Source organism: Corythoichthys intestinalis, chromosome 17 (assembly GCF_030265065.1).
Source record: "Corythoichthys intestinalis isolate RoL2023-P3 chromosome 17, ASM3026506v1, whole genome shotgun sequence".
In the NCBI taxonomy this organism is placed as follows: Eukaryota; Metazoa; Chordata; class Actinopteri; order Syngnathiformes; family Syngnathidae; genus Corythoichthys; species Corythoichthys intestinalis.
In genome coordinates, this window is record NC_080411.1 from 6,605,939 (window position 1) to 6,628,836 (window position 22,898).

At 37.1% G+C, this 22,898-nt stretch overlaps 1 protein-coding gene across 4 annotated transcripts in view; it reads right to left on the reverse strand.

Moving 5' to 3' along the window:
• Positions 1-22,898, reverse strand: part of sptan1 (spectrin alpha, non-erythrocytic 1) — a 61,710-nt gene that overhangs the window by 33,433 nt on the left and 5,379 nt on the right. For 2 of the 4 annotated variants that reach the window (XM_057818313.1, XM_057818312.1), the window contains exons 2-22: positions 15,783-16,022; positions 14,498-14,623; positions 13,981-14,121; positions 11,290-11,570; positions 11,069-11,213; positions 10,822-10,976; positions 8,839-8,974; positions 8,634-8,735; positions 8,330-8,467; positions 8,042-8,152; positions 6,893-6,970; positions 6,648-6,803; positions 5,152-5,356; positions 4,885-5,066; positions 4,524-4,767; positions 2,171-2,293; positions 1,873-2,090; positions 1,683-1,775; positions 1,424-1,558; positions 506-651; positions 331-387 (exon numbers count right to left, since the gene is read on the reverse strand). In XM_057818313.1, coding sequence (XP_057674296.1) covers positions 331-387; positions 506-651; positions 1,424-1,558; positions 1,683-1,775; positions 1,873-2,090; positions 2,171-2,293; positions 4,524-4,767; positions 4,885-5,066; positions 5,152-5,356; positions 6,648-6,803; positions 6,893-6,970; positions 8,042-8,152; positions 8,330-8,467; positions 8,634-8,735; positions 8,839-8,974; positions 10,822-10,976; positions 11,069-11,213; positions 11,290-11,570; positions 13,981-14,121; positions 14,498-14,623; positions 15,783-16,019 — 3,209 coding nt within the window. In that variant the 5' untranslated portion in view covers positions 16,020-16,022. The remainder of the gene's footprint in view (positions 1-330; positions 388-505; positions 652-1,423; positions 1,559-1,682; positions 1,776-1,872; positions 2,091-2,170; positions 2,294-4,523; positions 4,768-4,884; positions 5,067-5,151; positions 5,357-6,647; positions 6,804-6,892; positions 6,971-8,041; positions 8,153-8,329; positions 8,468-8,633; positions 8,736-8,838; positions 8,975-10,821; positions 10,977-11,068; positions 11,214-11,289; positions 11,571-13,980; positions 14,122-14,497; positions 14,624-15,782; positions 16,023-22,898) is intronic. The other 2 variants (XM_057818315.1, XM_057818314.1) reach the window with 1 other exon arrangement.

The following is a 22,898-nucleotide window of genomic DNA, read 5'->3' on the forward strand; positions in this document are numbered from 1 at the left end:
AGGCGATACTGTGTGCGACTCAGAAGCAAAGCATCTGCTAAGAAACATACCATGGTAAATATTCGACTCATTTTCATATTGTCATGCTCAAAAAGGAGCCCCGAGGAATCAAATCAGATTGTCAAAGACGTGCTGATCATTATTGTTCAAACTTAAAAAACCTCAGGGGAAATAAATCTGGGAATGTATTTTTGACCAATATCCCTATTGATAATTGAAATGTGTTGGAATGCCCATCTCTAACAAGTATGATAAAAAAAAAAAATTTGAGAACACTGAACATGTAAGCATAACACTGAGTACGTAAGCATTCAACTAGTTCCTACTCACAGCTCTTCAACCTGCTTCATGCGCATAGACACGCTGCAGGCCTCTTTGGTGGTAGGTCTGAGCAGTATCAGTACAAAGATTATGTTGTTAGAGGCAGGAAAGGGAAAGCAGAGGTGACAATACAAAGGAAAGTCCTAAAGGGGGGGGGGGGGTTATCTGTTAGATTTGGTCTTACTGGTTCTCAATTTGTTCTTGGCGAAGTGCAATGCTTCCATGTTCATCCAGGTTTTCCCGAGAAGATGACTGATTCGGATCAAGCTTCTTCACGTAGGCAGCAGGTACAAATCCCTGGCGGTCATTCACCTCTACTTTCCACCAGTCCTGTAGGAAAGGAAATCGCAAAAAGATGTATATAATTAGCTGGAGTCAGAAAGACAAAAAATTAGAATTTCAACACTGTCAAAGAGGCAGGCCCCACTGAGTACCAGTAATTATTTGCGTTACATATATATATATAAGAACACCATCCCTACTGTAAAGTACGGGTGCGAAAACCTCATGCTTCGGGGCTGCTTTTCAGCAAAGGGGACAGGACGACTGTAATGTATAAAGCTGAGGATGAATGGTGAAATGTATCGTCAGAATTTGAGGCACAACCTCCGTCCCCCAATCAGAGACTTGAAGGAGTCGTGACTGGATCTTCCAACATGACAATGATCTGAAGCACACAACCAAGCTGACCAAGGAGGGGCTTCGTAAAAAGCATATCAAGGTTCTGAAGTGGCCTAGCCAGTCTCCATCATACAATGCGAGTTCCTGATTTATTTTTTTGTCATTATACGTGCAAATGCATCTATGAATATAATTTCAGACCTCTACCTATTTTCTAAGCGGGTGAACTTACAAAATCACAATGGGTGCAAATACTTCTACTCTTCACTGTATAAATAATGCAGCTTTTAAATGTATACATGGGGTATATGCTGAGGTTTAGCACTATACTTCTGATGCAAGAACTGTTCTTGCTTTGTCACTTTTTTTACTGCAATAATTTGTTAGCTCAAGTTTGGAAAGCATTTCATAAAGCATTTTAAATTCAAGGTAAATAATATTGCATTCGTATTCCATCATTTGTTAATCATCGAATATTTACCTTATTAGTGCTGTTTAGAAGGGTGAGAATATCGCCCTTCTTCATTGTTACTTCACGTGGGCTCTTCTCCTGGTAATCATATAGGGCCAACACAAGTTCCTTCCCAGTCTCATCATCAGTTGGTGCCACTTGTTGCTGCTCATTGAAATATTACAAAACAATAAATTAAATCTAGGCCGTTCAAAGCAACATTTCCTAAGCAACTTCAGGACACTAGTAAGTGGCTGCAATTGAGGTACTTAAGGTCCTGTGTTATTACCCTGCAAGACGTAGCCTGCTCCTTTAGCGCCTTGATGCTACTTCCGTAAGCACTCAGGTCGGACATCAGGGCCTCGTGTTTCTTCAGAAGAGCCTGTACATACAATCCAGTTTCACGATTATGAATATGGAAAGAACCACTGATAGAAATAAATCAACCCCACTCCTCACCAATAACAGTATTTCCATACCTCAGCGGAGTCTTCATCTTTTCCATAGTCTGTGCTTCCAACGATAGGCTCCTTCTCCCACATCCAGGACTCCGCTTCATTAGCATCAGCAAAGTATTGTTGGGCCTGAAGAGAGTCTTCAAGGTCCTGTCTCCTCTGAGAGGCCTTGGCCTTCAAAATGTCCCAGCGTCCATGCAGCTCGGACAGTTTAGCTTTCACATCCTCACCAGCAAAGTGTCCTAAGCGCCAAGACAGAGATCAGTAAATCACACATCCATCCTAGAGTACTAAGCACAAAAACACCTATATAAATGACTACCTTCTTCCACCATGGCTTCTCCTTTCAAGGTGACGGCTTTTATACGAGGCTCATGTCCAGTGATCTCAGCCTGGAGGGCCTGGTGTTTCTTCAGTAGGTTCTGGACACCAATTAGATCTTTGCCTGATGGAATATTCTAAACATTAGTTGATCCGACAGCAATTTCGGTCATGTTTGGCATGCAGAATGCTAAAAATATTGACGAAGCATCCTATTGAACTGTGTGACAGTCTGGTACAGATGCCTCACTATCGCCCTCCCAAATCCCGGCCACAAAAGTCAAACTCTGCCTATGGCAATGAATCCTATACAGAATGATGCACCATTCTATTGTATGATTCCGGCTCAAGTTTAACTTCATTACAACATTAATGAATTAGAAGAATTGGTCATGTTTTCCTCCAACAAAAAGCATATTAAAATTAAAAATTTATTTCCCTTCCCCATCTTTTTCCATTTTCAAACATTTTTGAAAAAGCTCCAGGGAGTCCCTCGGGCAGCGCTAAAGAGCCATGGGTTGCTCACCGCCAGGTTAAAGCATTTGATCCACATTTTATCAGTGTAACAGTATTTGTATTCATCCCATACAGTCACGGTATGGGTATCACGGTTTGGTGCACACAGATGGCAAATACATTTGAGTTAAAAAACATGTCCGAGTGAGTCTGCCTGTACTACAGGGGGCGGTAGAGATAATGCGCCAAAAACAACGACCGACAATACGGGAAAAAGAAGACAAACCAAAACAGACAAAGAAGTTATCATTGATCACTACTAGAAAAATTATTATTAATATTAAAATTCCCACAGAGTGGGAAGTGGGAATGATCAAATGCAATATTACTAACACTTTTTGAAGTGTATTTATTTTATATTTTATATTTTCAAAACAGGAAATGTTTTTTTTTTGCTCTAGTCCTAGGCTGAAGTCATTAAAACACTAAGTATCTATTTTTGCACTATTTCGAGAAATGCTTTTTCAGTTTTGGAATTATTTTTACTTTTTATTTTATTTCAGCGCATATAAAAATTAGGGCTGTCAAACGATTAAAATTTTTAATCGAGTTAATTACAGCTTAAAAATTGATTAATCGTAATTAATCGCAATTAATCGCAATTCAAACCATCTATAAAATATGCCATATTTTACTGTAAATTATTGTTGGAATGGAAAGATAAGACAAGATGGATATATACATTCAACATACGGTACATAAGGACTGTATTTGTTTATTATAACAATAAATCGACAAAATGGCATTAACATTATGAACATTCTGTTAAAGCGATCCATGGATAGAAAGACATGTAGTTCTTGAAAGATAAATGTTAGTACAAGTTATAGAAATTTTATATTAAAACCCCTCTTAATGCTTTTGTTTTAATAAAATTTGTAAAAATTTCAATCAAAAAATAAACTAGTAGCCCGCCATTGTTGATGTCAATAATTACTTACACAATGCACAAAGCCTATAAAATCAGTCGCACCCAAGCGCCAGCAGAAGGCGGCAAAACTCCATAAAACACAATTAACATTTGGGCATTTCACTGTACTGTCATTTAAACCTGTCTGAGCAGGGCATGTGCGTTAATTGCGTCAAATATTTTAAATTGATTAATTTAAAAAATTAATTACCGCCCGTTAACGCAATAATTTTGACAGCCTTAATAAAAATATATCTTATGTGGGAGTTTATGTACGCTGGTAATGGTTCACAGTTAACTCTGTGTAATCCAACATTGAAAATGGTAGCATCTCATTTTTATAAAAAAGTTACCAAGGTTGCCAGCTGGTGAGTGCTACCTGACTTTAACTGTTACCTCAGTCAATTTTTTCACATAATGTGTGAATTAAAGAATATTAGAATAGTAAAAACAAATTCACAAGTTTTACGTTTTCTTCTATTCGTGTTACACTTCAATAATAGATGTTTTTTAGTTTTAGCCAATTGAACAAACTTTCAAATGCTGCGATAAAAAAAGCCCTTTTGTTTTTCCTGTTGTACCGAACCTGTACCGAAACGTGAACCCCGTACCGAGGTGCGTACCAAACCATGACTTGCGTGTACCGTTAAACTCAAAGTACATACCCATCTGTGATATACTGTATGTTCAGAGTACAACCCTGTTTTAATAATCTTAATCACTTTTATTATAATTTATTTATTCACAGTTGTATTTGGACTTGCTCTTTTGGTTAGAAGCGAACTGCATTTTGTTGTGCTGTACCTGTATGTGTACATTAACAATATCTTGGGAATCTCTAGAGGTAACTGAATTAAAATTTCATCAATATCCCTACTTTAGCTGACATTCTGCTAATTTATTGTGTTAAAATGATAAAATGTTATACCTCGGTTTGAAGACGCAGCAATGGGCTCTTTCTCACGTATCCAAGTCTCCTCATCTTCGATATCTCTGAAAAGCTGTTGGAGACGAAGAGAGTCTGCCAGTTTCTGTTTGCGTGCGGCCATGGGCTCACGCAGGGATTCGTAACGATCGGCTACAGCATCCTGTTTCTTCTGAATGTTGTCAGCATCAAAGTGTCCAGCCTCTTGGAATTGTCGAGCCTGGATTACTATTCCGTCAATTCGATCCTATAAAAGAACAGAATTGATATACATTACTGTTCTACCTTTAAACAGTAAGAGGTAGCATGCAATAATAATTGAATAAGAAGAGTTTATAATTCTCCATGTCTTGCGACGATGTACCTGGTGAGCAGTCACATCAGCCTCGAGAAGTGCATGTTTCTTCTGTAGGTTCTGAACACTGGTAAGGTCTTTACCATAGTCCTCTGAGGTCAAGTGGCCCTCGACCTCATACAGCCATAGCTCAATGTCCTCAACATTTCTGTTAAATTGCTGCTGTTGATTAGCCTCTCGGAGCTTGATACCTAAAAAAAAGAAAATTTATTTTGCAAACAATGTTACTATTACTTTTGCTGCAAGTCCTAGCAACAAGAGAGTTTCAGCTGATACCTTTCAGCTCAGTGGCTTCTAGCAATTTCTTCCACTGAGAGCTGACCTCTTCCATACGGCATGCAACCTCAGAGGAGGCGTAGTGTTTCCCGTCAAGTAACTCTTGGCCAGACTTTTGCAGGGCATCAATGCGGCTCTGGTTCGCAGAGAGCTCTGCTTCGAAAGCCTGGTGTTTCTGCACCTTGCCTTGTAGGTTTGAGGGGTCCTGTTAGCAGCGAAAAAGAAGTGTCAATCCCCTTTCTATTCGCCTCACTTCACATAACAGTGAAAAACACTTCCTGAAAAATGTCCAAAGTCCACCCCCAAATAAGCCTGAACGATATATCGTTTAAATATCCCCATCGCGATGTGCGCATGTGCGAAAGTCCCGTCGCAAAGACATGCGATAATTTTTAAAAATTTTTTTTAATCCACTCACCTTTGTTCTGCTTCATGCACTCGCACAGCCTCCCTCCCTCCCTCTCCTAGCTCTTTGTTCCTTAGTCACTGTGGCACTTGCTTATTAAAGTTAACGATGTTGACAGATGGTTGTCTTTGATCTTGTCAGACTTCACACAGCAACAATGTGTAAATCATCGTTTAACTTGTTATAACAGTTTCTCCAAGGAAGCCCGCGCTGGAATGAATGTTTGTGTGGAGACGTTCGAGACATATAAAATAAACGCCAAGAGTGATCATGAGGAGTTTATAATTTCTACAGGTCACTCCAAGAGTCACAGCCAAGGTAGGTAAACAGAAGCACTTAATAAAGTCAATAATTTTTCTACTACAGTACTTCATTCTAGTTTAAAAACGATTCGGTGGGACAGTTATGTTTAAAACTGATCCTAATTATTACATTTGAAGTTCTTAAAAACCATTTATTAAAATATACAGTACTGTGCAAAAGTTTTAGGCAGGGGTCCTGCCTAAAACTTTTCCCTGCCTAAAACCTTTGCACAGTACTGCATATATATATATATATATATATATATATATATATATATATATATATATATGTGTGTGTATATAAATATATATATTTTTTAAATTATATGCAAAGCAAATTATTGTCTAAGGTGCTCGAAAAATAATTTCGACCCATTATAAAATATATATACAGTACTACATTACATTTTTTTAAATCCTACTTTGGGGAAAAAGTGAGAAAAACATGTCTTATATGTATCGCTTTCCAATGCTAAATCTGAATATATACATTGAGCACAGACAAAAACCAGTTTGGGGGGCGGGGATTGCGCTACTTTGCGGTTTTTCACTTATGACGGCGGGTTCTGGTCCCCATAAATGCAAAAAAAAAAAAGGGAATACAGTACACTGTGGTCATGGTGAGTCGTTCAAAGTCTTTCCAAACAGCTATTCAAGTCATCTAGTGAAAATGTCTTTTTAAAAAAATATACATTTTTTTTTTAATATCGCAATATATCGCACACCCCCAAAAAAATCGCACCAATAGTTTTTTCCAATATCGTTCAGGCTTACTCCCAAATCATTACCTTATAAGCTTCATCACTAGCAGTCTTCATCTTCTCATTGATCCAGCTCTTGAGCTCATCGGAATCCCTGAAGAATTGTTGCAGGTGGAAAGAATCCTCCAAGGCGGAACGCCGAGACTGAGCGCGGTCGTGAAGGGCATTTCGCCGACTGAGAAGCTAAAATATATATAAGAGAAAACGTAAAATAATTTTGTCTTTTAAATCTGTAAAACAGTTCAAAAACCAAAAATTTGTTCTTGTTTTACCGCATCTCTGCGAGTCGCGACATCCTCAAAGGCATAATGGTTGTTCTGGATAAGTTTGGTTGCAAATTCATCCAAAGCCTGAAGATAGAGAAATAAAGGCGAAAGAGATCAACATAGATAAATATTATAAACAAGTACAAATTGTATCAGAAATGTTCCAGGACTTGTCAAAAAGCATATAAAATATATATTCGTATATCGATTAACTCTAGTAATTCGATTTGAAAAAGAGCTTCAAATTAAATTTTTCTGCTTCGAGGATTTGTTTAGAGTGATGTTGTAATGGTTTGTTTTGAAAGTGTTGGATTTAGTTTGATTTGGGTGGATACATTGCTTTCTAGTGGCAACGGTGAGTATACCATAAATCGGCTGACATGGCTGAATGCAGCTGCTCCCTGTTAAGATCAACATAAGGTATGTTTTTGTTTGAGCTAATATGTTCATGCATTCGTTACTTAGTTTTGGAAGTATATTGAACAGTTTTTGCTGGAATATGTGCGCGAACAATTTATTAACATTTTTAAAGGTCAGCTGCTCCCTGTTAAGACCATCATAAGGTATGTTTTTGTTTGAGCTAATGTGTTTATGTATTTGTTATTTAGAAGTACGTTTAGCATATTTTTGTGGGAATATGTGTTTGAACAATTTATTAACAGCTTTGAGAAAAAAAAGTTTGCATTTTATAGCATTTAAGCAAGCGGACTTTTGCCATGCAAGTTAGTCAATTGTTCTTTGTTGTACTTAGATAGTCATTAATTTTTTTATATTGTTTAAGGCTAAGCTCAGGTATTTTAATTTTTTTGTTTTGAATGCATTTATTGCTCTTGTGAAATCAAAGTGCAATTCTGCATAGTTTAAAAATACACTCAGGTATTTAATTTTGTATTTGTACATAATGCTCTTTTGAAAGGTATTTTAGCAAGTCAAAAGAAATATTATTGCAAGTATAAACACTTATTTGTTTCACATATTCTAAAAATTATTCTGAAACGCATTAAATGTTATTAATCCAATTACCAGATTATTCAAACTAACAAATTGATAGATTTATCGATTACCTAAATAATTGATAGCTGCAGCCTTATATTCGTGACACAAATCCTGAAAACTTTCTGACACAATTTGGATGTAGTAAATGATAAAACTTACAGTGATCTTCTCTTCTTGGGCGCTAAGAGACTTCTCAAAATCTTCATGTTTCTTAAGCAGTGCCTCCACACTGTCCAGCGAGTCACCAAGGTCTTCATTCAAGAGGAAAGCCTGATCATTCAAGAGTAAAAAAAATTAACACGGCAGCTTTCTATAATTTCATACCTACAGCATTTAGGGCCCGAGCACCAAGTGGTGCAAGAGCCCTATTTGAATGCAAATTTTGTCCATCATCACATGAGCTACATAGTCGTTCGTAAATTTTTAATCCTAAAATAGTCAAATTACCTCTTGTTTGCTCATCCAGTTGTCTACTTGCTCCGTATCCCTGTAGAACAGCTGAAGGTCCATACACTGCTCATACTGCTGCCTGCGAAGCTCCCACAACTCCAGCAGAGACTCCTTCTCTTCAGTAAGGAGACCCAGCTGCACATGTTTATGGAATGGAATGCAGTTATTGAGCAACTCTTTCTTTGATTAAATACAACTTTTTTAAAAAATGTGTAAGAAAATACAAAAGTTTATGTTTTCAAGGACCATTTTGAGGGTGCCATGAGTGCATATTATACTGTATAGGGAGAAACAGTCTTGCCTTTTCCTTGACTTCGTCACAGGCATAGTGTCCTGCATTCAACAAAATCTGACCAGCTTCATCAGTGGCTCTAAAACTATCCTCATGGGCATCAATCTCTCCCTGTGAAATCGAGAAATTACATCAGCACACTTGAAATTCATTGCTGACAAAAAAAAAACAAACAAAAAAAAAGAATCACAGCAATTGTATAAAGGATTTTTACTTTGTGTTCCTGATGCCGGTCCAGCAGGGCTTCAGCTCCAGCTACGTCATTAGCGAGCTCATCAGCGTTAATCAAGGCCTTCTTTTCCGTTACCCAGCTTGTAAGATCTCTGAAGTCTGCAGTGAAACGCTGCAACCTAGAAATGATTGAAGAGTGATATATTTCTGATATACACTTATTGAAACATTCTTCATTCGTGGGTTCCCTGAAAGTTGTCATGAATGTTCAAGTTATTTTATAATTAATGCACTGCAGTGCCATGGCAGGTTGCCACATTAAATTATTTTATGCTATGATTCACTGTTTTTGTTGCAAAAAGCAAAGCACCCATAACATTTCTATTTTTTTTATGTCAACTTTTCCCATACAGTTTTCTGGCAAGCTGCACAGTCAAACGTCCAAATGTTGCAAAAATTTAAGAAACGCCTCTAGTGCTGCAACGATTAATCGATTAACTCGAGTGTTCGATTAGAAAAAAATATTCGAATTGAATTTTGTTGCTTCAAATATTTGTTTACTTTATGGTTTATTTTCGAAAGTGTTTGCATTTCGTTTTATTGATTAGGGTGGATACACTGCCCTCATTTTATATGGCTGAATTCAACTCCTCCCTGTTAAGACCAACGTAAGCTAAGTTTTTGTTTGAGCTAATGTTTCTTAATGCATTCGTAAATTAGTTTATAGCTATATTTAGCGTTTTTTGTGGGAATGAGTGTCTGAACCATTTGTTAAGAGCATTGTAAAAAAAAAAAAAAAAAAAAAAAAAAAAAAGCATTTTATAGCATTTAAGCGAGCTACTTTTGCAATGTGAGTTAGGCAATTGATATTTTGTTATACATACAGTGGGGAGAACAAGTATTTGATACACAGTCAATGGGAAAACCCATTGGCAGTGTATCAAATACTTGTTCTCCCCACCTCATTTATCTATTTTTTTATACCGTTTGAGGCTCAGCTCAGGTATTTTAATTTTTCATGTTCCTTATCAGAACTAACTTGTTCATCGACCTTTATTTCATGGTTCATGGAACCTTTATTTTTGGAGTAAAAAAATTAAATTTTACAGACGAAAACATTTTTAGTAAACGTTGACTAAATCTAGACAAAATTAGTCAAGTTCTCGCCAACAAAAACTAAATGAAGACAAGCCCATTTTGAGATGAGAGCTGCAGCAATCGATTAGTTTAGTAGTCAATTAATCTACCAACTAGTCATTTCGAATAATCGAGTCATCGGATTAGGAACATTTAATGCGCTGCAGAATAAATTTCAGGAGATGTAAAACAAATGCTTGCTAAGATTGCATTTTTAAAAGAGAATTACATGTGATTACAAAATAAAGTTACAGAGTGTTTCTTCAAACTATGCAGAATTGCACTTTTATTTGAAAATAAATGAAAATACCGGAGCTCAGCCCCAAACGGTATAAAAAAATAAATAAAAAATGAGGACATAAGTACAACAAAAGAAGAATTGGCCAACTTGCATAGCCAAAGCCCACTAGCTTAAATGCTATAAAACGCTAGCGTTTTTTAACAATGCTCTTAACCTATCATTCAAACACGTATTCCCACAAAAAAAAAAAAGGGGCTAACTATACCTATAAACTAAATTACGAATGTATAAAAAAAACAAGCTAAAACAAAAACTTACCTTATGTTGGTCTTAACAGGGAGCAGCTAAATTCTGCCATGTTAAATGAGTTATGTCATATTCGCTGCTGCCAATAGAGGGCAGTTTATCCACCCAAATCAATAAAACTAAATGCAAACACTTTCAAAACCATTACAATACTACTCTAATTAAACGAATACTCGCAGCAGCAAAATTTGATTTGAAGCTTTTTTCTAATCAATTACGCAAATTAACTGATTAGACGTTGCAGCACTAGTTGAGATGACTAAAATATGCCTAAGACTAATAAGTATATCGTCCAAAAGACTAAGACAGGCTGCCAAAAACAACGCTGCCCTGGAGTCTTACCGGTTAGCATCATTCAGACGCGCGTGACGCTCAGTCGCTAGACTTCGAATCCGCTCCCAGTTTGTGACAAGTTCATCTTTCTTTAGGTGGATCTGTGAAGCATTTTGTGGATGTGTTTGTTGCAGATGCTCAGCATCACCACCTAGAGTGTTGACCTGATTAAAAACAAACAATTGGGAAATAAGTCAACTAATAGCTCGTATTTGTCAAACCTATTCCAGTGTAATATGCTAAGTATTGTTCTTGCCTTATCTTCTAGAGCAGCCAAGTCTCTGGCTAGACCCTCGTGTTTACGCAGGAGAGCTTGTACACTAGCCAAGTCACGTCCAAAGTCATCAGAGGCCATAAGCTGCTCCTTCTCTTTAATCCAGCTGATGGTCTCATCCACATCCCTATCAAAATCGAATACAGACGTTCATAATTTGGAAAAGAAATTACACTGTTTTTCAGTTTCAATTAATACTTTACCTGTTAAAACGCTGCACTTCTGCAGCTCCAAAAAGCTTCCCTTGTCTCTGCTGGGCCAGACCCTTCAGTCGTTGCCAGGCAGCATTTACTTCATCCTGCTTCGAAACAATGAGTTCGGCCTCAGGGTGGTCTTCTTGTCGCAGCTTGGCTGCCAGCTGATTCACTTCATTCACTCGTTCCTCATGTGCTGCCAAGTCTGTCTGGAATTCCTCAAACTTCTTCTGCAGAAGCTCCACATGTTCAAGGTCCTGGCCGAGCTCCTCTGATGTCACTATAGCTTCCTGTGGCGCGACAAAATGGAGACACCGTTTGTAAAAATACCTTGATTATGGTATGTTTCAAACATTAGCTAAGTAAAGCCTTGAACAACAAGATATTCTTACATAGGATAATACAGCGGTATCTCAAGATGCAAAATTAACTGGTTCCAGAATGACTTTCGTATCATGATTTTTTTCCCCGTATAATGAATAGACATGTGCCGATTACCAGTTTCAAGGTATACCGTAGTATGAAAACGTCAAGGTTTGAAAACCGCAAAAAAAAATCTGTCATACAATTCCTAAGTTATTAGCTGTTTTTCATGTCCCAAAAATGCATGGAGAAATCCCTCGGTTGCAACTGCAAGGCTCAACCCTCCCCCATCAGTTGTAGCTCAGTGTCAGTGAGTTAGCTGTGCCACACGATGGCTGGAGGAGGTGAAACTCCTGAATTTTTTTCCCCCATCGAAGAAAACGAAATCACTGGTGTGGGAATACTTCGGCTACAGAAAAGTTAAGGACGGCCGCGGCATAGAGGAGGGCCAAACGACATGTAAAACATGTTTGCGGAGGGTGGCTGACAAGGAGGCAATATCTCCAATAATATTTCACGTTTATACAAAATTAAAGGTAAACACTGTTATGAACGTTTCCCACCAGCTACGAGAGTTAACTCCAGTGTGTTTAGCATGTCTAGCGGTGGTAAAACGTGGTGTTATTTTTTTCTCTCTGGCAACTGTCTGTGTTGAGAAAGAGTGTGTGTATAATGTAAACATGATACGAGTCATAAACACTTTTCATATAAAATATTTCAAATATTTATGTTTTGATGGTAATAATGTTTAGCTGTGGCTGTGGGTTTAGGCTCACCTAAAGGACTGCATTTATTTTAATTTTATTTAGAATATATATACTTTTTTAAATTTTAACTTTATCTTAACATTATACTTATGTTTCAATTAGCTAATATGTTTCGAAAATTAAAAATCCTGTTCAGTGGGAAAAAAAGTCTCAAAGTAACACATTTTAAAACTGTAATTCCAATACTGTTGTATTTTGGCTTAAGGTTACTAAACCGTCAGAATCTCATCCCGTCAAATGCCTAATAATGAATCGAGTTTTACATGAAAATCACCTAATTGGTTCCAAGCTCTACTAAAATACCACATTAAATTTGCTGTCATGCCCTCTGATTGCACACCTTTATTTGAAATGCTTTATCACCCCCTAGTGGCACTTAAGTCTAACTAGTTTGTTATGCTCCAGCTAATTCTACAGATGTTATCACATGACTAGGCAAGCTCATTTGGGCAGCAGCTATCGATTATTTTAATAGTCGATTAATCTATCAACTATTTAGTTCGAATAATCGAGTAATCGGATTAGGAACATATAATGCGTTGCAGAATAAATTTTAGGAGATGAAAAACACAGGCTTGCTAGGATTGCACTTTCAAAAGAGCATTGAGTGTGAATACAAAATAAAATTCCCAAGTGTTTCTTCAAACTATGCAGAATTGCACTTGCATTTGAAAATAAATTAAAATACCTCAGCTTAGCCTCAAAAGGTATAAAAAAAAAAAAAAAAATACATGAGGATCTAAGTACAAGACAGCAATTGGCTAACTTGCATAGCGAAATTCCGTTAGCTTACATGCTATAAAATGCTAATTTTTTTTTTTTTTTAACAATGCTCTTATAAAATCGTTCAAACGGCTAAATATACGTATAAACTAAATTACGAATGCGCAAAAAAACATTAAATCAGACAAAAACTTAGCTTATGTTGGTCTCAACAGGGAGCAGTTTGATTCAGCCATATTAAATGAGTTGTCATATTGGCTGCTGCCACTAGAGGGTAGTGTATCCAACTAAATCAATAAAACTAAATGCAAACACTTTCAAAACAAACCATTACAACGCCACTCTAATTAAACGAATACTCGAAGCAGCAAGATTTGAATCGAAGTTCTTTTTTCTCATCGAATTACTCGAATTAATCAATGAATCGTTGTAGCACTAAAGCTAATAGCAAACACCGAGTGCTAAAAGACGAGCTAACTTCAGTAGCCATTGCATCATTGCAGTTCTTGCTATTTGTGCCTTGATAAAGCAACCCCTGTAAGTTCTATTCTTTTGTTTCATATGCATGAGCATTTTGTAGCACATTGTTGTATCTATATTTCGTTTGTTTGCATTTATAGTCAAACGTAGTTACATAATTACATTGCTGTGACTGGGAATTATCCATTAAGTACGTATTATCTTCCGTATGAGGAATCATACTTCTTAATATGAATATAAAAAAAACTTCGTGAAATGAATTTCATCAGGAGGTACCATTGTATATTAAGGTTGTAAAACAATAATGGCAAGAAACAAAATCAAGCAAAGCAATTACAGCTACGCTGTCTTAAAAACACATTTTTACCTTATCACTGATCCATCCCAAGGTATCTTCACACTCACGAATGTATTGAACAAGTTTTTGGGCCTGCAGGAGATGCATTCCCTTCTCCTTGGTTCTCTGCAGTAGGAGATCCCACAGACGGCGTAGCTCCTCAAGTCGAGTCTAAGAAAGGGCGGTGATTAAAATGGTGTACGGTATTAAGGAGAAAAATGCACAAAATATGAACTGCACACAAGTTTATTCAAACCACTTAACCTGAATTTTCACCATTTGTTTTTCCAAAATTTCCACAGCATTCCAATGTAATTCCACATCAATTCATCACCTACCATAAGATACTCAGCCATATTAATACTTGAAAATATCGGTATCTGTTGAGTCCGGTAAGGCGTGTAGGACTGAGTAAGATTAACGTATTAAAAGAATACATGAACAATGACTTAACCACTATCAGCACCACATAAACCAAGTCCTCCAATCCAGCCCAAAATAAATAAAGTCCCAAATATTTAAGCGTCATGGCATCATCTTGACTTACTCGAATGGTTTCGGAGGCAAAATGGCCTTCGTTGATCATCACGTTTCCAGTTTCGTTCAGTTTGATTATGGCCCGAGCATTGGCCTGAACTTCAGCTTCAAAGGCTTGATGTTTCTGCAGTTTACCCTAGAAAAAAAAGGGATGGATGAACAGAAATTTTTGTTAATACAATAAACTAGAAACTGCAATTTCTAAAAAAAATGGGGCTTTGCTGTGGTAAATACAATTCTATCAGGTCACTTCCTGTTGATTTTGGGACATTTTGGCACACGTTTTGTTGATATCAGGCCAATTCCTGTTGATTTGGGGACATGTCCTGATGATATCAGGTTTTGTTATTACATCGGCCTTTGCCATTGAAAATGAATGGGGAATTTGGACCTAGATATCCGTCAATGGAATACATGTACATTGGCATCAATAGAATCGACATACATGGGACAAAGGTTTTTTGCCATTGAAAATGAATGGGAAATTTGGGCGTACATAGCTGTCAATGGCATCGACTTACATATGCGTCAATGGAATGCATGTACATTGGCATCAATAGAATAGACATACATAGGACACAGGTTTTTTGCCATTGAAAATGAATGGGAAATTTAGACGTACATAGCAGTCATTGGCATCCACTTACATATGCCTCAGTGGAATGCAAGTACATTGGCATCAATAGAATCAACATAAAAGGCCGTCAATGGTATCTGTCTAAATTGGCCTCAATGCATGTTGATTTAGGGACATTTTGGGAACACATCCTGTTGATATTAGGTCACTTCCTGTTAATTTGGGGACACGTCCTGTTAATATCATGTCACAAAATGTCAATGGGCTGTAGTCGTAAATGGTCAAAATCGCAAGTACCTATGTTTTCCTGCCGTTGAAAATGGATGGGAAATTTGGACGGACATGGCTGTCAATGGCATCCCATTAGAAATGAATGGACAGTTTTGGGCGAATTTTGGGGGAACCGTACATTTCTGCCAAATTCTGTACAACTTTTATGCCCCTTACCATCCTGAAAGTTTTGATGTGTAAATTATGTGATTTGGTCAAAATTTGTAGGACAATTAGCGTTTTTAAAAATGTTTGTTTTTCCCCAAAAAAATCACGTTTACGGGCAAACGGAACATTTTGGAGGGTCGTTTAAAAAATTCCTTACGTCGGTAAAACAGTTTGGAATAGGAATTTCATTCCATGGGCCTTTGTCTTGCAAAGCCCCATCGAAATTCACAAAGTTACTATTGGTCGCAAATGCTGGAATTCTTTTAACAGACAGACATACCTGCAGGTTAGAGGGGTCCTTGTAGTTCTCATCAGAGGCAATTTGCAACTTCTCCTGGATCCACTTCTCCAGCTCATCTGCGTCACGACGGAAGAACTGAAAGCGGTAGGAGTCTTCCAGCTTCTGTCGCCGCATAATAGACAAGTCCTTGAATCGCCTGTAGCGATCAAGCACTTGCTGCCGGCGCTCTTGGATGTCTTCGGCAGTCTCCAGAACTTTAACCCCGGTCGTCTCCATTTTCTAAGAGGAAAACACAGGTTATATTAGAGCTGAAAGGATTACTCCAATAATTCCAGTCACTCGATTTAAAAAATTGATCAACGCATTTTCTCCCCCTCGAGGAATCGCCTAATTTTGCCAGGTCTAAGCATGACGTTTTGCCCGGACTAATTTTAATGCGGCACAATGCGCTGACGTCACGTGCGTACAGGAAGAAGCAAAATACCTGACTGCAGCCGACAGCCGCTACAAACTACGCCAAAGTTGCTACAAACTACGCCCACATAATGCTACGGTGGTATCGTCTGATGCATCTCATAGATATCACATGTATATAGAACTAGATGCGAAATGACAGACTCGGCGGCGTTAGCACTTGTAATTAAAACTGCGGCGTTAGTAAACAGCCACCATCTTAAAGCAGTACATTTCTCAGCGCTAATAAATAAGATTAACGTTACTGTACCTGGCTAACGTAATGTTAGCCCTGCGGAGGGCTAGGTCTCTATTAATTATGACTACTGTCGATGCGTGGCTAACGTGTCTTTCATACACGCTTTATTTAGTCCATAAAAACACAGTGCCGTAGAGTGATGAAAGTGTAAAATAAAAACATAATAAAGCTAACTGTCAATTTTAGCTCCGTAGTCATTGATGGATAAAACACACTGTAGCACTGGTTGCTATTGTGCTCCAATACAGCAGGTATCATACATTTATTTTGAACACTGCAAAAATTCACATTCCTATCAGGACTTACAATTTAGAGTAGTACTGCAAGCTTAATCAATTAACCTGCGTAATTCGATTACAAAAAAAGATTCCCATTAAATTTTGCAGCTTCAAGTATTCGTTTAATTAAAATGGCGTTGTAATGGTTCGTTTTGAAAGTGTTTGCATTTAGTTCTATTGATTTGGAGGTAAACACTGCCCTCTAGTGGCAGCAGTGAATATGACAACTCATTTCACAAGGCTGAATCCCGCTGCTCCCTGTTAGGACCAACATAAGGTAAGTTTTTGTTTGAGTTAATGTTTTTTCATGCATTCGTAATTTAGTTTATGGGTATATTTAGCCATTTTTTTGTGGGAATACGTATTTGAACGATTTGTTAAGAGCATTCTATAAAAAAAAAAACTTTATAACATCTAAGCTAGCAAACTTTTGCTATGCAAGCTAGCCAATTGTTCTCTTGTTAACCTTAGATCCTCATTTATTTTCTTTTATACCGTTTGAGGCTAAGCTTAGGTATTATAATTTATTTTCAAATGCTTTCGAGTATTCGTTTAATTAAAGTGACGTTGTAATGATTGGTTTTGAAAGTGTTTGCATTGAGTTTTCATGATTTAGGTGGATACACAGCCCTCTAGTAGCAATAGTCAATATGACATAACTCATTTCACAAGGCTGAATCCAGCTGCTCCCTGTTAAGACCAACATAAGTTTTTGTTTAAGCTAAAAAAATTTTTATGCATTTGTAATTTAGTTTATAAGTATATTTACCTGTTTTTTGTAAGATTATGTGTTTGAACCATTTGTTAAAAGCACTGTAAGAAAAAAAGTACGATTTTATAGCATTAAGCTAGCAAACTTTTGCTATGTCCAATTGTTCTTTTGTTGTAACTTAGAATCTCATATATTTTTTTATACCGTTTGAGGCTCAACTCAGGTATTAATTCTTTTTTTTTACTCATTTGATTACTCGAACTAGTTCATCAATTAATCGACTAATAAAATAATCAATAGCTGCAGCCCTAATTTAGACTCAAACTTAGAACTTCACTAGAACTTAAAAATAGCTTGACACAAATTCAATTGAAACGTGGGAAAAACACCTTTAAGTGCTGCGTGTTATCAAGCATAATGACATTTTTAGGTAAGAAATAAGATTTTTTTTCCCATCAGATCTTAAGTTTTTTGAGTGAAAGCAGTGAATATGTTGTTTTATTTTTCTTTTCACATCTGAGATGCAATTGTGGGCCGTTTTCAACAATGTACATCTAAAAAAAAAGACATTGTCTAAAAATGGTTCAATATGACCGTACGTGAAATGTCTTGTTTCTAATGTACATTTATGACTGCTCTTTGCCTAAAAAAAAAAAAGTTTTATCCGATTACTCGATTAATCAATGGAATTTTCAGTATAATACCCGATTACTAAAATATTCGATAGCTGCAGCCCTAAATTATATTATTGTTAATTTGATCGACATCATTTTTAGATGAATTCTTGTCCAGTTTTGTTACTACAGCTCGTGGAAACGTGTGAGCGTACGGCAATAAAATACCTTGAATCCTTGAAATAGAAGATTGTTTAATTTTAACTGTAACTACCGGTAAATGATGCGTAGTTGACTAGTGTTTGTTAACTAGCAGAAACACTCTTGCTGACCACACTCTTCCTAATGTCCACATACGTGCATTGTTCTTCTCATACAATTTGCAGAGCTGTCCAATCTACGTTCTTTTGTTAAAGCTTGGCCGTTGTAGGAATTTGATGACCTTGCTTACTATGGTCAGGTCAAAATCTGATAAATGGAAGTATTCAGATGGAAAACATGATCACTTTTGCCTCCCTGGCTTTTAGCATGGCTACTTGAAATTCTGTAATATTGTATTGAGAAGTCTTCTTAGGATAATTTTGAATGTCTAAATAAATTAGCAAATGTAGATTTAATACCAGAAAGTCAAGTCATTAAGTATCTTGGGTGTGGCTTTGATGGTTTTACTGTATTTACACACTGTGTGTACGAGCCGCTAAATTCCCAGTGGAATGAGGGGACATGCTGCCACATAGATGTCAAATCTCATACTCTCGTTGAATTGTAAAATCACATACTTAATCTTTAGGCAGATGATGTAGAGCACTTAATTGCTTTTCTTTTAATCTTTAATAATAGCAGTTGAAATTGGGCCATTTGTCCTACAATTGCTGACGACTACTCCAGATTGTACACTAGGGCTATCGATTATTTTAGTAGTCGATTCATCGATGAACTAGTTACTTTGAATAATCGAGTAATCGGATAAGGAACATGAAAAATTTAAATACCTGAGCCGAGCCTCAAACGATAAAAATAACTGGATCTACTAGTATGTACAACAAAAGAACAATTGGCTAACTTACATAGCAAAAGTCCGCTAGCTTAAATGCTATCATAGCAAAAGTCCGCTAGCTTAAATGCTCTAAAATGATGACCTTTTTTTTTTTTTTTTTTTTTTTTTTTTTTACAATGTTCAGACATATATTCCCACTAAAAAAAGCTGAATATATCTATAAACTAATTTACGAATGCATTAAAAAAACATGAGCTCAAACAAAAACTTAGTTTATGTTGGTCTTAACAGGGAGCAGTTGGATTCAGCCATGTGAAATAAAGCAGACCAGAGGGCTGTGTATCCACCTTAATCAATAAAACAAATGCAAACACTTTCAAAATAAACCATTACAATGCCATTTTTATTAAACGAATATTCGAAGCAACTAAATTTAATTCGAATATTTTTTTTCTATTCGAATACTGGAGTTTAGGGCTGCAGCTATCGAATATTTTAGTAATCGAGTAATCGACTGGAAATTCTATCGATTAATCGAGTAATCGGATGAAACAAATATATTTTTAGGTGAAGAGCAATTATAAATATACATGAGAAAACAAGACATTTCATCTAATCTTGAACCATTTTCAGTCAATCAATGTCTTTATTTTCGATGTATATTGTTGAAAACAGCCAACAATTGCATCTCAGATTAACTAGAATAAAAAAAAGACTAATTCACTGGTTTCACTCAAAAAACTTTTAGATCTTATTAAAAAAAAATATATATATATATATATATATATATATATATACACATATATGTATCTTACCTAAAAATGCCGTTACGCTTGATAACACACATCACTTAAAAGTTAGGATTTTTTCCCACGTGTTTCAATTGAATTTCTCTTTGTGTCAAGCCATTTCTAAGTTCTAGTTAAGTTTTAAGTTAGTCTAAACTATAAGTCCTGATAGGATTTTGAGTTTTTGCAGTGTTCAAAATAAATCTATAATACAGGCTGTATTGGAGCACATTAGGGACCAGTGCTACTTGGTGTTTTATCCAGCAATGACTACTGAGCTAAAATTGATAGTTAGCATGATTAAGTTTTTATTTTACACCCTCATCACTCCACAATGCTATGTTATGTTAAGGCCTGTATGTAAGACACGTTAGCCACGTATCGACAGTGGTCATAATTAATTGAAACCTAGCCCTCCGCAGGGCTAACGTTACGTGAGCTAGTAGCGACAGTAACGTTAATCTTATTTATTAGCGCTTAGCGCTCTTTATTAGCGCTTAGCGCTCTACTGCTTTAAGATGGCGACTGTTTACTAACGCTGCCCAGACGCGGCCGAGTCTGTCATTGCGCATCTAGTTCAACATACATGTGATCTCTATGACACTTATCAGACGCTACCTGTACCAACGTAGCATCGTGCGGGGTAGTATTTAGCAACGTCGACGTCGTTTGTGGCAGCTGTTGGCTGCTGTAAGTTTTTTTTTTTTCCTTCTTCCTCTCCGCACGTGACAGCGCGTTGTCCCGCATTAAAAGTAGTCCGAGCAAAACGTGATGCTTAGAGCTGTCAAAATAAACGATGACTCGAGGTGAATAAAATTACTCGGATCAGTTTTTAAACTCGAGTTACTCGAGTTGCTCGAGTACTCGTTTCAGCTCTACTGGAGTTAATCGATTAATCATTGCAGCACTATTGTACACCAACTAGCATTAGCGCCAGAGGTGGGTAGAGTAGCCAAAAATGTTACTCAAGTAAGAGTAGCGTTACTTCAAAATAATATTACTCAAGTAAAAGTAAATATCCAAAAAATGCACTTAAGTGAAACTGTATCACAAAAGTAAGTACACCCCTCGCATTTCTGCAGATATTTAAGTAAATCTTTTCATGGGACAACACTGACAAAATGTCACTTTGACACAATGAAAAGTAGTCTGTGTGCAGCTTATATAATAGAGTTAATTTGTTTTCCCCTCAAATTAACGCAAAAAATAGCCATTAATATCTAAACCCCTGGCAACAAAAGTGAGTACACCCCGTAAAAACTACGTACATCCCTAAATGTCCAAATTGAGTACTGCTTGTCATTTTCCCTCCAAAATGTCATGTGACTCATTACGTAAACGCCGTGGCCCTGCCTTCTTTTTAAATCTTCCCCTTCGCATCCATTACATATTTTTAACCTGGTGGTTTCAATATGAAGAGGCAAGAAGTTAAAAACTAAAGATGGGGGAATCGAAAATACAAACACGCAACGGTAAGAGTGGGGTGTGGAAAGGCTTCATATTGATTGTTGAAGATGCTACAGAAACCTGTGTCTGCTTCGAATGTAATGAATGTGGCGCTTTGCTTTCATATGACAGCAGAAAGACTGGCAGGTCTGACTGACGCATACCCTCTCTTTCCTCCTTCTCCTGAGTCCTCACAAATAAAACATAACATTTCGGGTTTGTTTCGGGCTCGGGCCTGGTCAGGCTTTAATGCCCGCAGACCTGGGTCGGGTTGGGCTGGATTTTTTAGGCCCGATCGCGGCTATATGTCATTTATTTAGCCGAACAGTTATTGTTAACAATTTAACTTAGCTAAAGGATTATAAAACCTATTCGGAAATACTTGAGTATAAAATGTCTTCACAGTCACCGATGCTGAAGTGATGCATTCGCCCGACTATGGCGCAAGCGACGCGAGATCAAGTCCCACTTAGTGATAATGCGGATGGTTGTCCGTCTCTGTGTGATCTATAACTGTCTAGTGTTTTTCAAACTGTTTTTCATTGCATAGCCCCAGACATACTTCAGATTATAAATACTTCCCTCCAAACAGGAGAGTTTCCTCAGACTTTAAAAACTGCAGTAATAAAACCTCTCCTAAAAAACCCTAATCTGGATGCCTCAACCATTAGTAGTTACAGGCCAATATCAAATCTGACATTCCTGGGGAAAATTATCGAAAGGGTTGTTTGAACAGATCCAGACTTTTATGATGCAAAACAATCTTTTTAACTCATTTCAGTCTGGATTTCGGCCACAACACAGCACCGAGACCGTGCTTATCAAAGTCCTAAATGATATTCGTCGGAATACCGATGCAGGCAAATCATCTGTTCTGCTACTATTGGATCTCAGCGCCGCATTTGACACGGTTGATCACAACATACTACTCAGCAGATTGGAACAGTGGGTAGGGCTTACTGACACTATTCTTCAGTGGTTCACATCCTATTTACATGATAGGGATTTCTTTGTGTCAATCGGAAACTATCAGTCAGAACGAACCAAATTCACGTGTGGAGTCCCTCAGGGGTCAATTCTTGGACCACTCTTATTTAACATCTATATGCTTCCGTTAGCTCAGATAATGGAACAGTATGACATCTCCTATCACGCCTATGCAGATGACACACAACTGTACATTTCTGTGTCCCCACATGATTATAGTCCCTTAGTCTCCCTGAGTAAATGCATTCATCAAATCAATGAATGGATGTGCCAGAATTTTCTCCAGTTAAATGTGGAGAAGACAGAGGTGATCATTTTTGGGCCAAAAAAGGAAAGGTCAAAGATAAGCAGCCAACTTAGCACAATGTCACTTACAGCTAAAAATCAAGTCAGAAACCTTGGCGTAATTATTGACTCAGACCTAAAATTTGATAGCCATCTAAAGTCCGTCACTAAATCCGCTTATTACCACCTAAAAAATATAACCAGAATTAAGGGGCTTCTGACTCAACAAGACATGGAAAAACTTATGCATGCATTCATTTTCAGCAGATTGGACTACTGCAACGGTATATTTACAGGTCTTGATAAAAAATCAGTCAGGAAGCTGCAGCTAGTACA